This window comes from Amborella trichopoda, chromosome 11 (genome assembly GCF_054954075.1).
Source record: "Amborella trichopoda isolate Santa Cruz 75 chromosome 11, AtrichopodaSantaCruz75HAP2 v2.0, whole genome shotgun sequence".
Classification (NCBI taxonomy): domain Eukaryota; kingdom Viridiplantae; phylum Streptophyta; class Magnoliopsida; order Amborellales; family Amborellaceae; genus Amborella; species Amborella trichopoda.
In genome coordinates, this window is record NC_142346.1 from 25,718,658 (window position 1) to 25,735,030 (window position 16,373).

At 38.1% G+C, this 16,373-nt stretch overlaps 2 protein-coding genes and 1 pseudogene across 15 annotated transcripts in view; all 3 read left to right on the forward strand.

Moving 5' to 3' along the window:
• LOC18446498 (histone deacetylase 10, chloroplastic) overlaps positions 1-3,223 on the forward strand; it is a 72,042-nt gene extending 68,819 nt beyond the window's left edge. For both annotated transcript variants that reach the window (XR_016044756.1, XR_016044753.1), the window contains one exon: positions 3,080-3,223. The gene's annotated coding sequence lies outside the window, so the exon portion shown is untranslated. The remainder of the gene's footprint in view (positions 1-3,079) is intronic.
• Positions 3,224-7,245: 4,022 nt separating this feature from the next.
• LOC110006647 (phytochrome B1 pseudogene) lies at positions 7,246-10,736 on the forward strand (annotated as a pseudogene).
• A 4,212-nt stretch (positions 10,737-14,948) lies between these two features.
• The window catches only part of LOC18427010 (GDT1-like protein 1, chloroplastic), a 43,550-nt gene continuing 42,125 nt past the window's right edge, over positions 14,949-16,373 (forward strand). For 5 of the 13 annotated variants that reach the window (XR_016044768.1, XR_016044769.1, XM_088852229.1 and 2 more), the window contains exon 1: positions 14,949-15,303. Coding sequence is in view for 6 of the 13 variants with exons in the window: in XM_088852229.1 (XP_088708355.1) it covers positions 15,131-15,303 (173 nt within the window). In the remaining 7 variants the exon portion in view is untranslated. The remainder of the gene's footprint in view (positions 15,304-16,373) is intronic. The other 8 variants (XR_016044770.1, XM_088852242.1, XM_088852238.1 and 5 more) reach the window with 3 other exon arrangements.

The window sequence follows — 16,373 nt, forward strand, 5'->3', positions numbered from 1 at the left end:
GTCCCTAGTGGAGTCGTCAAGCTGGTTAGATGCCTCGATCTCGCCGTTCCGGTCGGGATGACCTGACGACACATGTCTCGGGTTTCGAGGGAAACCCGGGACTTGAGATCGCTCTCTCGGGAACCTTGGTAAAGAACAAGGGCAAGTACATCAAAGGGTGAGAGAGGAATTTGATGCGAGGCGGAACACACCTCACCTGGGTCCGGGACTTACTCGAGCTGACTCACGTGGGAACCCTCTTAGATCATGAAGAAAGCCCAAGTCCTACAACTGGTTCGAAATCGCCTCCCTTGACCTGTACTCTCTTGTTTCTGCAATCACACACACATGGTTAACTTTACAAGACAAGTGGGTCATCCAAAAGAAGAAAGGAAGAATAAGAAGATAAAGATTAGAGTGAAGAAAAGGAAAAGAAAGAGATAGAATATAAGAAAGGGGAGAGAAGAATTTGACCAAGCGGCTAGACTGACACAGTAGCTAGACCAGTAAGTGATTGACCTGACGTTGTAACAAAACGGGCACAGTAACTCAAATCGACACGGCGATAATGCTACTTGTCGACAGAACCATCATTGACCAACTTGACACGATGGCTAGCCTGTCGTGGTGATAAGACGGGCACGGTAACTCAGACCGTCACAACGACATTACTGCTAGACGATAGGACTACCATGACAGTGCTAATCTTAACCTCCTTTGGTCAAACGAGAGGGGAAGAAGAAAGAAGAGAGAAAAGAAAGAGAGGGAAAAGGGAAAATAGAAGAAGAGATAAGGAGAAGAAAAGAAAAGAAAGAGTAAGGAGAGAGAAGAAAAGAAGGAGAGAGAGTGAAAAGGGAAGAAAAAGAAGAGAAAAATAGAATAGGAGAAGGGGGAAGAGAGAAAAAGATGAAGAAGAAAAAAGAGAGAAAGGGAAAAGAAGAGAGAAAAGAATAAGGGAAGAAGGGATAGAAAGAAAGAAGAAAAGAGAGAAGGAAGAGCGAAGAGAGAGAGACAGAGAGAAAGAAGAGAAAGAAGAGAAAGAAGAGAGAGAAGGGAGAAAGGAAACGTGGACGGCGATGGGCTTTCGTCGTCCATGATAGAAGAGCGAGCAGAGGAAGAAACATAGATGGCGATGGGCCTCCGCCGTCCATGACAAAAGAGAGCGAAGAGAAAGAAACATGGACGGGGATAGGCTTCCGCCGTCCATGACAAGAGAGAGAGAAGAGAAAGAAACATGGACGACGATGGGCTTCTGCCGTCCATGACAAAGGGAGAGAAGAGAAAGAAACATGGACGGCGATGGGCTTCCGCCGTCCATGACATGAGAGAGAGAGAAGAGAAAGAAACATGGACAACGATGGGCTTCCGTCGTCCATGACAAAGGGAGAGTAGAGAGAAACATGGATGGCAATAGGCTTCCACCGTCCATGACAAAGGGAGGAGGAGAGAGAAACCATGGACTGCGATGGGCTTCCACCATCCATGACAAGAGAGAGTGAAGAGGAAGAAACATGAATGGCGATGATGTAACAATCTTAAACTTTCAAAAAAAAAAAAAAAAAAAAAAAAAAAAAAAAAAGAAAAGAAACTTTTATAAGTGATGGTCCATATGAGCATGATAGTCCTTAGGGACCATCACCTTTTTCAAAGCTTTTAGTTTGAATTTGTTTGTTTGTTGTTGCCTTGCCACGTCAAGTGGACGTGGGCTTTAAGCGTATAAGAGGTAATATAAACGTTACACCTCGTGTATGAGGTGTAACTTAAAAAAATATTATTATAAGGTGTCGTAAGAATTTAAATACAGGAGGCGAGGTCTCTCTCTCGCTCTAGCCAAATTTTTATCGGAAGCTCCCTCCCAAAATATTTTAAGTAAGTGACATCGTCTTCCTAAAAAATAGTCTGTTTTTAATAAATAGTGATATTTCCGTCTATAATCTTTATTTTATAAGTTTTGTGTGTAAGTGACCTCATTGTCTCGAAAAATAATCCATTCTTTTTAAAAATAAAATGAAATAATTATTTCTGCTTATTATCATGAATTTTAGGCGTGATAAATTTTATGCGCACACGACCTCATTATCTTGAAAAATAATCTTTTTAATAAGAATTGTGATATTTTATCTATGTTAGAAATTTTAAATGCTGTAAATTCTTAGAAAAATAAATTTATTTATTTTTCTTGTCTATTGTTAGAAAATTTTAGATACTATCAAATTATTAGAAATAAATGTGATATTTCTGCTTTTAGTAAAATTGTGAGATTTCTTTCTACTGTTTTTAAATATTTAGACATTGTGAATTTCATGTGCAAATGACTGCCTTATTATTTGAAAAATGATATTTTTGCATTTGATTATAGTATTGTTGTGAAATGTTTAATTTCAAATTAACATCCCATAAATTGTGATAATTCCATATTCTTGAATTTCTATAAGAGTTTTTCTATACATATTAGATTGGCAATTATGCTAGAATGTCTTTACGAACTGCTACCTTTCTAAATTTGAGCCTAAAATATTTGATTGGTTGAAATGTTATTGAAAGTGACTTTTATTAATGGTGTCAGTGAGATTCATATTAATGATTTCAGTGATATGTTGAGTACATGATATTTGCTGCTTTCGAATGTTTAAAGAGATTTAGAAATAATTTAAGTATGCAAGTGGACTCATCCGGTTCGTCGGTGAGGTATAAGTGGACCTACCTGAGACGCCGGTAGGGATTAAGTGGACTCATCTGGTACGTCGGTGAGGTATAAGTGGACCTGCAGGGATTTAGTGGACCTATCTGTGACATCGATAGGGATTAAGTGGACCCATCAGGACGCTGATGGGGTATATAGGTGACCTACTTAGGACGCTAGTAGGGTATTTTGTGAAATCCTTTGAATTATGCACTGCCGTTAAAGTGTTATGTGCATTTCAATTATTCGGATTATACTTAATTATGCATTTATTGAAAGTGAAACTATTGATGCATTTCTGTTAATAGATCTTCTTTTTGAAAATATTGATATCTTTCAACCATGATTATTTTTAGGATTATGATGATCACTTACTGAGTATCCAAACTCATCAAACTATGGTAAACATTTTTTCAGGATAACTGCGAATTCATTTTGAGTGCTAGTCAAGATCAACCTTGGAAGATACTGTTGTTGTGCTAGCTTTCTTTATTTACTTTGTAAGACATCGCCACTGTAAATTTGTCCTATCAAGAGATGTATATATGTTTTGGACTGTCATATCTCAAGAATATCTGTATTGAAATTGCTTGGGGGTGTGACAGATGAGCTTCTGTCGTCCATGACAAAGGGAAGGGAAGAGAGAAAATATGGATGGTGATGGGATTCCGTTGTCCATGACAGGAGAGATGAGAGAGAAAATATGGACGGCGATGGGCTTCCGCTGTCTATGGCAAAGGAAAAAACTCAGATAGAGGCTCGACCCGCCACTCGGGTTAAGGTCCGGCTCACTGTATGTGGTCTAGAGGAGGACATCAAGCCTGGCGATAGGCACCGCCAAGCATGAATGGAGAAGAGAGAGAAAGAAGAGAATTGGGAGAAAGAAAGAAGAGAGAGAAGGAAAGTAAAGAAAGAAGATCAGGAAAGAGAGAGGAAAGATTAGGAGCGATAGGGGGTGATTAAAGACAGAGCAGAGATGAAGAGGAAAGGGGTGAAAGACATGCACAACGATGGCCCACTACCATCATGTTGAGAGAAGAGAGAAAAAAAAAAGAGAAAGAAAGAGAAAGACAGAAAGAAGAAGATGAGAGAGAAGCAAAGAGGAAGAGAGGAGAGGAGAGAGAAAGAAAGATGAGATAGGGATGAGAGGAGAGAGTGATGACATGGAAATGAGATGAGAGAGAAATGAGATAGAGATGAGAGGAGAGAGAAAGAGATGTAAGATAGGAGGGGAAAGAGAGAGAAGAGAGGACAGAGAAAGAGAGAAAGAGAGAAGAGATGAGAGAGAATAGAGGAGAGAGAAAGAGCGAAGGGAGGAGAGAGCAAGATAGATAAGAGAGGAGAGAGAAATAAAGAGAGAAGAGAGGAGGAGAGAGGAAGTTACCTTTATCGAGGGGTACCAGACTTTTTCTTCTCTCTCCTCTCTCTCTCTCGCCAAGTCGTGCCACAATCTCAAAACTAAAACTCTCAAATTTTATTCATGAAATTGAAGAATGAGGGAAGCCCTTTACAATTAGGTTTAGCACGTATTTATAGAATTGGACCTAAAACATGGGTGGATGCCCAAAATCAAGCCTAATTGATGATAATTACAATTTATTTGAATTAAAAAAAAATCTAAAAATAGGGTGCAAAATGAAGTTTTTGCCTTTGCCCAACAATACATGGAATTCGAAAACAGTCCCTGTTGCTGCCCTAGAACATGCGTGATCTTCCATGGCTGATTCGAGGTTGCTCCAGAGCCCGTTTGGTCGAGAGATAATTACTTTCTCGTTGGGCTCAGCATGATGATTGATTTGATACCAACTTCGAGCCATGGATCGCGTTTGTAGGCCACAATCATACGACTGGAAATTTGGATGAATCTTGAGAACTTTTTATTGATGATGTGCTCATTTCTTGATGTTTTTCCGTGATTTCTTCATTGTATTGCACTGATGATGCCGTCACGATCGTGTTACAACAAACACAGCTCGATTTTGTGCCCGTACAAAGATTTTGCCATCTTTGAGTTTTGAGCGGAATCTGTAGCACCTTTATCGACTTCGTGTGTGAAATCCAACCATTCATCACGTGCGGGTTCAGACCAGACATAGCCCCATACCTTACACACGTGATGAAACTGGTTTCGCGTCACCATGATACGACCACTTAGCGAGATGCGTCGCTGTTGAATTTCCTGCAACTTTCTTCACGAATCGTCATCTTATTTCTAGCTTTTCTCCCTGCTTGAGCGTCATCACGAGGCGTGCCACATATCAAAACGCTCGTCTTGAAGAGACGAACACACTCACAAAATTCGAATGTGATCTGAATCAGAACGAGGGAGGTATGGCTCCCGAAAATATCTGCCTGAAACTGTGAAAACAATCACCATTAATGGTGATTTGGTGTAGGGAGGGCGCACATGAATAGTGTGCGCCCTACCCTTTCTCAGTATTTTACCCACAACGTTTTCCTAGAGCCCTTGTTTAAGTCGAAACTTGACCCCTAGGAGTTTTTGACTGTGCCGGATCCAATGGCGATAGTCCTACAACTGTTTAATGCACCGAAAATAGAGTTCTAGTTATGGGGTCCATCTCAAGGTGCTAGAGGCTGATTTTTTCTAAAATTGTTTCTTTGTCTGCACTACCTTAGACATGTCAGAATATGACGAAACTTGGCAGGCGATTTTTTGGAGTCCTTAGGAAGATTTTAGCCTATTTTGGGGCAATTATGAGATTGTTAAAAATTCCACTGTATATAGGGCTTTATTGACGGGCTTCCTCTTTATTACGCATCGGGGACCCAAGTTGCTGAAAAATGTGTTCAAATACCTAGTGTTTTGTTAAAGTTTGATTTGGAAAAGGCATATGATAGGGTGGACTAAGATGTGCTTTTAGAAGGAATGAGATGCATGGGTTTTGGGGAAAAGTGGTGCAAATGGATAAGGGGTTGTTTAGTGAGTACCCATTTTTTTATTATGATGGAAGGAAGCCCAAATGGATTTTTTAAAGCGTCGAGGGGGTTGAGACAAGGTGATCCCTTGTCCCTTTATCCTTTCACTATAATGGGGAAGGCTTTTAGCTGTAGCATTGGAAATGTGGTAATTTAACGAGTTTAAGGTCTCAGCTAATAGTCCACAGATTTCGCACCTTAAGTATACTAATGATATCCTTCTCTTTTGTGATGCATCTGTGGAACATATTATGAACATTAGAAGAATACTTTTATGCTGTGAAGTGGGGTTAGGTCTCACGGTGAATTTTGAAAAGACTTCTATTATTGATGTGGCATATGAGAATGAGATCGTGAACCAATTAACTAAAATTTTGGGGTGTAAAGTGGAGGCATTTCCCATTAGGTACTTGGGGTTGTCAATCTTAGACTGTTGGTTACCGAGGTCGGTTTGGGATCCCATAATTGAAAGGACGCATGCCAAATTGGATTTGTGGATGTCAAAAAATCTCTCTTGGTGGCAGGATGATCCTTATTAAGGCTTCACTCTCTTATTTGCCTATGTTTTAGATGTCTCTGCTAATGATGCCAACTTCGGTCTCAAAGGTTATTGAAAGACTGATGAGAAACTTCCTTTGGGGATTAGGTGAATTTGAGAAGAAGTACCACTTGGTGAGTTGGGAAAGAGTGTGTACACCGATCTCTGAAGGAGGCCTTGGAGTTAGAAGACTAAAATATGCTAATTATGCTGTGTTAGCAAAGTGGTGGTGGAGAGCTATGGATGGTGAGGAGGCTCTATGGAAAGTGGTTATTAAGGATAAGTATGGAGAACTTATGGTTGGGGAATAATAGGAGTTCGAGGTTGCAGTCAAGGGTTTGAAAAGGTGTTATGCAGAATAGAAGGTTCATGTTGAGTTGTTCGAGATGGGCGGTGGGGGATGGTCTTAGGACTCCATTCTGGCACGGGAAATGGATTGGGAAGACTCCGTTAAGGTATTATTTCCTTTGATCTATAATGCATCATCTATCCCTAGGGCTAAAGTAGGTGAGGTATACTGTAGGGAGAGGGAAATATGAGATATAAAGTGTACGTATAATAGGGTTAGTGATGAATTTATCTTGCAGATGGAAGAGTTACTTAGACTGTTAGAAAATGTGAAGTTACATTAGGACTTGTGTGAGAGGATGAAAGTGATGGGGTCTTTTCTGTGAAACCAGCATATAATCTTCTATTCTATGATAGGATAAGGTGGAATAGGGACTCATTGCGCAAAATATGGTATTGGAGGAATCCACAAAAAGTGAAGGTGTTTCTTTGGGTGCTATTTCAAAGGAAGTGTCTGACAGTTGATAAACTTATGACGAGAGGGAGGATAATGACAAATATTTGTATGATATGCAAGGAGTGTGATGAAAGTGGTGACCACTTATTCTTACAGTGCCCTCTCACTTATGATATATGAAGCTGGTTTCTTCAAATGACTGGAATTGCAGGACTAGTTCCCCAAAGCCACATCAATATTATTGAATATATGTCTTTTGATGGGCTGCCAAAGGTTGGAAACTTGATCTTCATGATTGGAATGGCAGGAGTCCTTTGGAAAATCTAGTTGGAAAGAAATAAAAGGGTGCTTGAGGGGCTGGTAATGGAATGGGATTTGCTGAAGAAGATAATCCAGCATACACTTTGGAGTTGGTTCTCTATTACGAAGGAAGGTTTTGGGGTCTTGAAGGTTGACATGGAAGTGAACGTGAGGAATGTAATGATACAAAACGTGATGAAGGTGAGGTACAAGGGAAGATAGATTGCTCTTGGATTACGAAGTATAAAACTAAATTGTGATGGGAGCTCCTTAAGGAATCTGGGGACAACAGGCTTTGAAGGTGTGGTACGGAATCACCTTGGACATTGTATGTTCTGCTTTGCAGGTACGTGTGGTATAGAAAATGCCAATGAAGCAAAACTGATTGTAATGCTAAAGGGGCTCAAAACTTTAAAAGATAGAGGCTTACATGAAGGATGTGTGATAGAACGCAATTCTCTAAATGTGGTTAATTGGTGTAATTGTGTTTTTAAACTTCCTTGGAAGTTGAGGTTCGAATGCATGGAAGTAATGGAGCTGAGCCGCTAGAGACATGATCGAGCTAATGGGACTAGCTTAAGATGACACTCTTAGGGAAGGTATTCGAGTACCAGGGCTCGAGGTGCTTGGCCGAAAGAGTAGGGGCAAGCAGGGGAAGGATTGACTCATGATGGCGCCAGAGTAGGGAGCGAGGAGCGGTCCGTGAAGGCGGCGCGTGTGTGCCCCTTGAAGAAGGATTACAGGTGACTTGGGGGTTAGCCCCGGCTCGAGCAGGTTGTCTGGCCTTAGGAGGCCAACAACTGTGAGCAGGTGTCTATAAGGGAACATGTGGAAGCCTGCCCCTTACAGAGTGCGCTAGTGTGTGCTGAGAGGGGGGAGGAGGGGGTCGTCTCCCATGTGCTCGGGTTGGCGCTGCAACAACGTTGCCCAAGATGCACATGCATGATGTGCACAGGACCTGGCCAGAGGAGGTTTGATCCTGAACACCGACTTGAGGCAATACGAGGGTTGCCCTGATGTGTGGCTCGACTAGATGACCCACGAGCCTTAATGTGTGTGCGAGAGGTGGAGGTTCGGGGGTCTCTTCCTCGATGTGCCAAGCCTCTAAGCGTAGAGACCCGAGGTGGTGTAGGAATGTGGGGGGTAGCCTTGCGGCTATCCACAAGAGCAATGACAACTTCCTTGCCCTTTGCAGAAAGGGATTGGGTAGCCTTTCGGCGTACCTCAGCAATACGACCGGCAAGTGACTTGCCGGTGACAGGGTGCATGCTGTGAGTGGTAGCAAACGTTCTACCGATGAAGAGTGCTTTGGTGGAGGTTCCACCAGAGCTAGGAGATAGGGAGGTAGGGACTTTTAAGTCCCTTCTCACACCTATCTAGGTCAAGACCTGGGAGCTAGAAACTAGGTCTTTGCTCAGAAGGAAAGTTGGGAACGAAGTTCAAGGAACTTGTTCCCGAGGGAATGCAGAGATGAGAAAATCCCCAATCCGGATGAATGGGTTAAGGAACCCAGAAGCCATGTGTGTGTAGTGCCGAAAATAAAGGAGAGATTATTCAAACAAAGACGATCTGACGATGGGGTAGTGTGTCCCCAGTGGAGTCGCTAAGCTGATTAGATGCCTCGATCTCGCCCTCCGGATTGGGGTGACCAGATGACACGTGTCTCGGATTTCAAGGGGAACCCGGGACTAGAGAGAATGTGCACATTGAATTGATACAACTCAAGTTTTTGGCAGTCAAATTTGGGTGTGAAAGGATACAAATTATGATTTAGAGTATACGTGATGGATACACACTCCACAAGTATTTTCTCATGCCTATTATATATATTTTTATTTTTTCAAGCTTAGAAAATTATCTTATGAATTAATAGATACTATAGTAAATGAAAAGGTTTTAGCAATTCTTTTGTCCATTCAAGAATTTGATCTAACTATATTTGGTGTAAAATGTCTTACATTATTAATAAATCATCTTCTGTCTTGAATTTTAGATCTAAAAAACCTCCCCATGTGGCTTTTTACTTGAGGTAGCAAGTGGACTTTGTGCTCCTGCGGGAGCAAAGTAAAACCGCCCCATGTGGCTTTTTACTTGAGGGAGCAAGTGGACTTTGTGCTCATACGGGAGCAAAGTATACACAATAGTAATAACATAATATTAGATTGGGGATAGTTTACAAAGAGATCATTTATGTTTTGTACAAGTAGGGCACAACTATTCCCACTCATTGGCTTTGAAATTAGATGGCTTGGGGCGAGTCACGAAGTCTGAGAATTTTAATTTTGAAACTTTTTGTCTAGTCAATGATACTCTTACAAGCAACCATTTTGAAATCTAAGGAACAAAAATAATTTTGACCTCATTGTACAAAAAGTAAATGGTCAAGCAAACCCATTAGATTGAGGTAAAAAGTAGTATGGCATGTTTGCTGGATCACATTGTGCACTTATTCCGGATAGATTTTATATAGATTTGAGATTCAATGTAATGTAATATGGAAAGATATAATATGACATAATATCATATATACAAGGGCCAGTTTGGGTGTACCTAAAACTACAATCCAAAAATATTGTGAAATTCATTTGACCCGTTTGGACAACCACCCAAAATTGCAATATTTTTATATTGAAATAAAAAATCTTGCAGTTTCAAGGCAAAAGTTACAATAAAAAAAAATTCAAGTCAAACTTGAATTTTTTCTGATGAGCTTTCTCTCACCTGTTCATGAATAATAGAAACGCCCAAAAACCATCTCTCTAAACGCCACAACTTCCTCTCTCACATCGGCGAGGCTTCATGTTGTGTTTGCGCAATCCGGTGAATCAGGTAAGTCTTTCGATTATTCTCAATCGGTCAAGTCCACCACTGAATCAGTTCCTAAAAAACATATCACTGCTTATCTCTCTAAATTCAAAGAGGTGGTCATATCCAATCATTTGGGTGCATGATTTCCATTGAAGAATTGATTTTCAGGGCCATAGCCTACAGTGAAAACGCCATTGAGATGCTTGATTTAATGCCTCAGTCAGTTCCAACCATGGACTAGATTGAAATTCTCAAGGTGGGTACTGATGTTAGAACCCTTTTCACCCCTTTGAATGCTTTATAGCTGGCAAAGGCAGCTAGGGCTCGAGAAATCACTCTTCTAAACCCTGTTTGGATTATCTGTAAGAATTCTGGAAAACTCTTTTATGAAATTCTCCATAGATTGATGTGGGTATTGTTCTAGACTTACAGCCTGCTCGATCAGAGGACCCTGCTCTGTCTATAACAGGGGCTGTTTAGTCTCAAAAGCTAGCAGTTAGGGCAATTTCGAGGCTCCAATCTCTTCCTGGTGGTGATATTGGCTTATTGTGTGATACGGTGGTTGAGCATGTTAGAGAATTTGCTGGTTATGATAGAGTCACAGTGTATAATTTCATGAGGATGAGCATGGTGAGGTTGTTGCAAAGATTAGGCGGTCTGATCTTGAGCCCTATCTTGGCCTTCATTACCTAGCTACTAATATACCTCAGGCCTCGAGTATGAGGAGAGAGCATATGTTATTGTGAGAGGAATGCAAGTATGCCTCCCGCCCATCCATGCTTTAGCGCTCTGTTCGTCCTTGAAACTCATTTTAATATGTTCACGCCATCCAAACAGTCCAACAAACTAATTAAAAAAGATGATAATATTTATAAATAACGTTGAAAAAAATTACAATTTTTTTCAATGTGAAAGTTTTTTTATTTGACATCCAAATTGGCCCTAAACAATATAATATAAATGAAATCCTAATGTGGACCTAATTGGCCTTGTAATATATTATCATAAAATATGATATAATAGAATATACCTCAAGCCTCGAGTATGAGGCGAGAGCGTATGTTATTGTGAGAGGAGTGCAAATATGCCTCCTGCCCATCCTTGCTTCAGCGCTCTGTCCCTCCTCGAAACTCATTTTAATATGTTCACGCCATCCAAACAGTCCAACAAACTAATTAAAAAAGATGATAATATTTATAAATAAGGTTGAAAAAAATTACAATTTTTTTCAATGTGAAGGTTTTTTTATTTGACATCCAAATTGGCCCTAAACAATATAATATAAATGAAATCCTAATGTGGACCTAATTGGCCTTGTAATATATTATCATAAAATATGATATAATATAATATAACTTGTAATATATTTTTAGATAACATACTTTAATATAGTTTATTATAAATTATATTTATATAGTGTGATATTAATACGAAGAACAAGACAAAGTAGCTTATAAAGTATGATTAACTACCTAGATTCTCTCACCAAATTTATAATATATTGTATTTTATATTATAAGGAAAGGTTTATATAAGGTTGCAACCTTAAAAGTCCATCGGAAGGATCGTTTTAATGTTAAAAAACTCTCTAATTGATCATCTCGACCAATATAAAAAAAAAAAGATTTTGAGTTTCAAAAATAGTGTATCTTGCAACATATTATCTAGATGTATGTTTATAAATCTACTTGGTTTTAACTATTTTTGGAGTTTAAAATTTTATAATTAGACGTGAAAATAGATTTTGAGATAATCCTAAGAAATTTTAACACCAAAATTTCATGTTATGATAAAATTTGGATGTGCGCCTCAATTGGATCGTTTAAGGTTGAAACCACACCCTATATTATATTATAATAAGGAAAAAGTTTATATAAGGTTGCAACCTTACCTCTATTGCTACGGATGCACCTCAAAAATCCATCGGAAAAGGTAGTTTTAATGTTAAACAACTCTTTGATTGATCATCTCGACATCGAGATGTATGACCATGAAAAATAAAAAGATTTTAAGTCTCAGAAATAATGCATTTTACAACATATTATCTATACCATATATTTTCAAGATTTTCATATGTTTATAGATCTACTTGATTTTAACCTTTTTTGAAATTTAAAATTTTACAATTAAATATAAAAATAAATTTTGAGGTAATCCTAAAAACATTTTACATTAAAATCATATACCATGATAAAATTTGAAAGTGCACTTTACCTCTACATCTACGGTTGCCTCCGTATGCGAACTGCACCCTTATAATAATACATATAAGTAAAATATTATGAAAAGGGACAATTCAACGGAAATCCCGTCGCAAGGCGGCGGTGCATAAAAACCTAGGTGAACCCTGGGGTATATATTACACTTTTTATCTTTCACATAATAAATTTTTTAAAATATTTATATTTATAAATTTTATTTTTATATTTTATTAAATATTATGATTTTTATTTTTGAAACAAACATTTTGACTATTTATTTATTTATTTTAGCTATAGATACACAGGGCAATAGGACCATAAAGGAACTACCTATGAAAAGTTTACTTAAAAGTTCTTTTAGCGAGACGCGTGTTCCAAAAGGTCAGTTTTCCTTCATTCCTCTCTGCCATGTAGTTTTTTCTGGGACAAGAGAGCAAGGTTTATCATTTATCTTTTCAATGAAAACAAGGAAGCTTTTTCGTACTCTTATGAGTATATATTGTGTACATGGTCCATCGTTTGAAATGAAAGAAAATTAAATCAATTTTTTAGGTATTCACATGTGGTAATACAGGGCTCAAATAAAATACCATTATAAAATATATTTATTATAAATTACATAGACCGGTGAGAACACAAAAAATATAATTTGTATTAGGATGGCGATTGAAGCAAAAGGCGGCGGGATACTTATTTGTTTGACACGTATGCGCGCGGCGAAATTCGCGCTTTCCTTATTATAGATGGGTTTTTTTTTTTATGAATCTCGTTTTACATTATCCCCTTCCCATGGCCAAATGAGCCAAACTAGTGGCAATACTTATGAAAAGAACCACAACATCCCAAATAACAATAAAGTGTTTATTTTTATAATTTTCATTGAATGCTTTTTTAAAAAATATTTCAAAAATACCCAAATTACTTTTATTCAAGGTTGGATCGCTTTAACAAGCAGGCATTTTTGTAATTAAATATAGTTAACGGTCCTAATCAAATGAAGGTGTACCGTGTTTGTTCAAATAGGGGGATGGTTGTCTTCAAAATAATATTTTGGGGAAGTATTTGAGTGAAATAAAATTGAAAAATTACCTTCTAATGTTAATGGATGAGGTTTGTATAAGGTGTGATCCTGAACAAACACAGGAAGTTGCACCTCAAAATCTAGTTAAAATATGCATTTTTAGTGTTGAACCTCTTATGAGGTTAAAAAAAATTAACTTTAATCTTCATTATATAGGTGTAGATCTAGCATATCTGGGCATCCTAAAAAATCTAAAAAATGGATGGTCGAGATAATACGTCATAGGATGTACTATTTTTAAGACTTTGCAAAAATTTTTTTTTTCCATATGTATACATACCGAGGTCAAATGATCAATTAGAGAGTTTTTTTTGGACAAAACAACTTTTTCCTATAAAATTTTGAAGTGTACCTTAATTTTACAATGTACAATTAATACCTTATAATAATTTTTTTACAACATTAATTAAGATCTTCTAACTGTGGGTTTTCACCCCTTTGACGACATTTTATCAATACTAAACATGTGAATGTAGAGAAAGGACAAAAGGGAGTGTGTGTAAGGTACCAAAAAGTGGCTAGTCGAGCACGACCAACACGGACCAGAGATTTTGTGGATCATCGTGTGAAATGTAGGGTGGCAAATGGCTGTTTTTTTTAGGGTAGGCCTATCCCTATCCTAGACCCATGGCCTCTGCCTGACCCAGATGAGCCCAAAGACGCCTAGGTCCTCCCTTCCTTGGTCTTGTTAATGTCAGGCCATGCCAAATATAATTAAAAAAAAAAAAATGAGAGAGAGAGATGGGTGGGACAACTTCGGGTCACATTTTGTTTGCATTGACCCCATTGCCTTATTTCTTTTTAGACCGGGCAGCCAAGCCACAACCATTTCAAGTGTAAGATACTATTTGTTTATAATAGATGGAGGTCACAATCCTTTTTTACCCTTAAATTTTAAAATGGGTAGTTGTAAGAGCGTCATTAAATAGACACAAACCTAAAATAAAATAAAAATCTCATGAGTGTGAATGATGGTAACCTCTATATACAAAAGATAAATTTTCATATCACACGGTTTATGAATGTAACACCCATCCACTCCTTCAACAACATAACACATTAATTACATAAAGGGATTGTATAAAATGAGACCATTTACCTATGGGGTGCAGTTTGTATAGAGCCGAGGCTCTAAACAATAAAAATACAGCCTACCTTCAAATAGCATCAAGAAATGTGATTTCAATACTGAAAATCTTTATGATAGCCTTAAAATACATTTTCATCTTTAATTAGAAAATTTAAAGTGTAGATCAAGCAAATATATGGAAACTTGAAAATCTTGAAAACTGACGGTCCCAAAAATGCGTTACAAGATGCACTATTTCTAAAATTTGAAATCCATTTTTTTCTCATGTCCATGCAACTTGATGTCGCGAAGATCACTTTGAGGATATTTGGGCATAAAAACAACTTCTTTTAGTGAAATTTTTAAAGTGTGCTCTAATTTGATTGTTTAGAGCATCGGTTCTATAAAAGCTTTTTACTTTACTTATTGCATAAGGAGATCTCAATTACTTATAAATATCCGCATATGAAATTTGATAGCTTGGGTGTGTCATAAAGTTTAAATATTTTTTTTTTAAATTATAAAAATAGTCAATAAAATAAATGCAGCCCCCAATTTTACGTCCAAAGGCCAAAATGAATTGTGACCCCCCAATAAAAAAGAAAGTGGTCTCATTGTACATTTTACCTTGCATAAAGGCTGGAGCGGCGGCAACCAATGCGCCCTCCGGTTCCATTCATTTGAAAGTAAAAGATAAGGCGGGCAGATAGAGAAGTCTCGAGAGAGAGATCGCTCCGACAAGGGAAAAAAAGTTGGAGAGAGAAAGGTGGAGGTGAGACACAGAGAGAGATGGTGCCGTCTCTCGCAATGTCTCATTCCCCTTTCTGCCGCTTTCATGTCGTCCCCCTTAACGCAACTCCACCACCATCGTCGTTCATTGCCTTCCATTGTTTGCGCTCTGGCAAAACCCTTAAACCCCATTCTCCTACCTTTAATACTGAACTTGCTCGGAGAATCTCCAGGTTCGTTTTATTCTCTCATTCTATTGAAGTAATTTTCGGTTTTATTCTCGTGTTTAGAGATTCATGTTCTTTAATTTTGAATGAGTTGTTCATTTGACCTCGCTGATATTAGTTCTGTTGCACAGTAGTTAGTCTGCTGTGTATTTTAAACTTTTCCGTGTGGATCACCACTTCCCCTCACTTATATCTCGTCTTTGTTTCTTCTCTTGATAACTGCCTTTCTTCAAACCCCGAACAAGCATTGTAATTTTCTCTTGGACTGAATTTGAAGCTTCACATTGTGCCATCTTTTCTGCTCATTTGCTGGACATTGCTTTATGGTTTGGAAATGGCCTGGAGCATTGGAATCTTCAACATTTGATTAAACCCAGCACTATACAAGCACAAAGTATGGCAAACTTCGGAGTAATAACAGAACCAAAAAAGTAAAATAATAAGATTTCTCCTGAGTTCCGGAATCCATTAGGTGGAATTGTCTGTTATGATTGCAAAGATAAATCAGCCATTGAATTCACCTATAATTATCTTTAATGTTGACCATGTGACATCTCCTTGTTTATGCTCAAATCTGCGCTGATCTCTGAGCGAGATCAACTCAATTTCATGCAAGATTATTTAAAATTTGATAAATCGATAGAGAATGTGGGACCACTCAAATTATAGATCCAAAACCGGTACAAATTTGACAGGGCCTTTTTTGGATCTACTAGAAGCACCAGCTGTAAATCTCACACCTACTAGATATTTTAAAAGTTATGAATTTCAAATTAAACTAAGAAATCAAGAAATAAACAGAAAATAAAGAAACAAATAACGACAACTAGAGGAGAAGGAAATATCACATATTTAAGAAACCCGGAATCGGGGCTCGTATGACCTGGGTTGATTTACACCTTTGGTGCCTTCTCTTGCTTTATTGAAGAATGCTTTATAAATGTTTTTGATCTAGGAGGTCTTGTTCCTAGCGTTTTGATTTTTGGGGACTTTTTAAGGAAAATTTGAAATAATCTTGGCTTACGGTCTCTAGCCTTGGGCTTTTCTAGGGTTTGCCCTATATCTAGGGTTTCTAG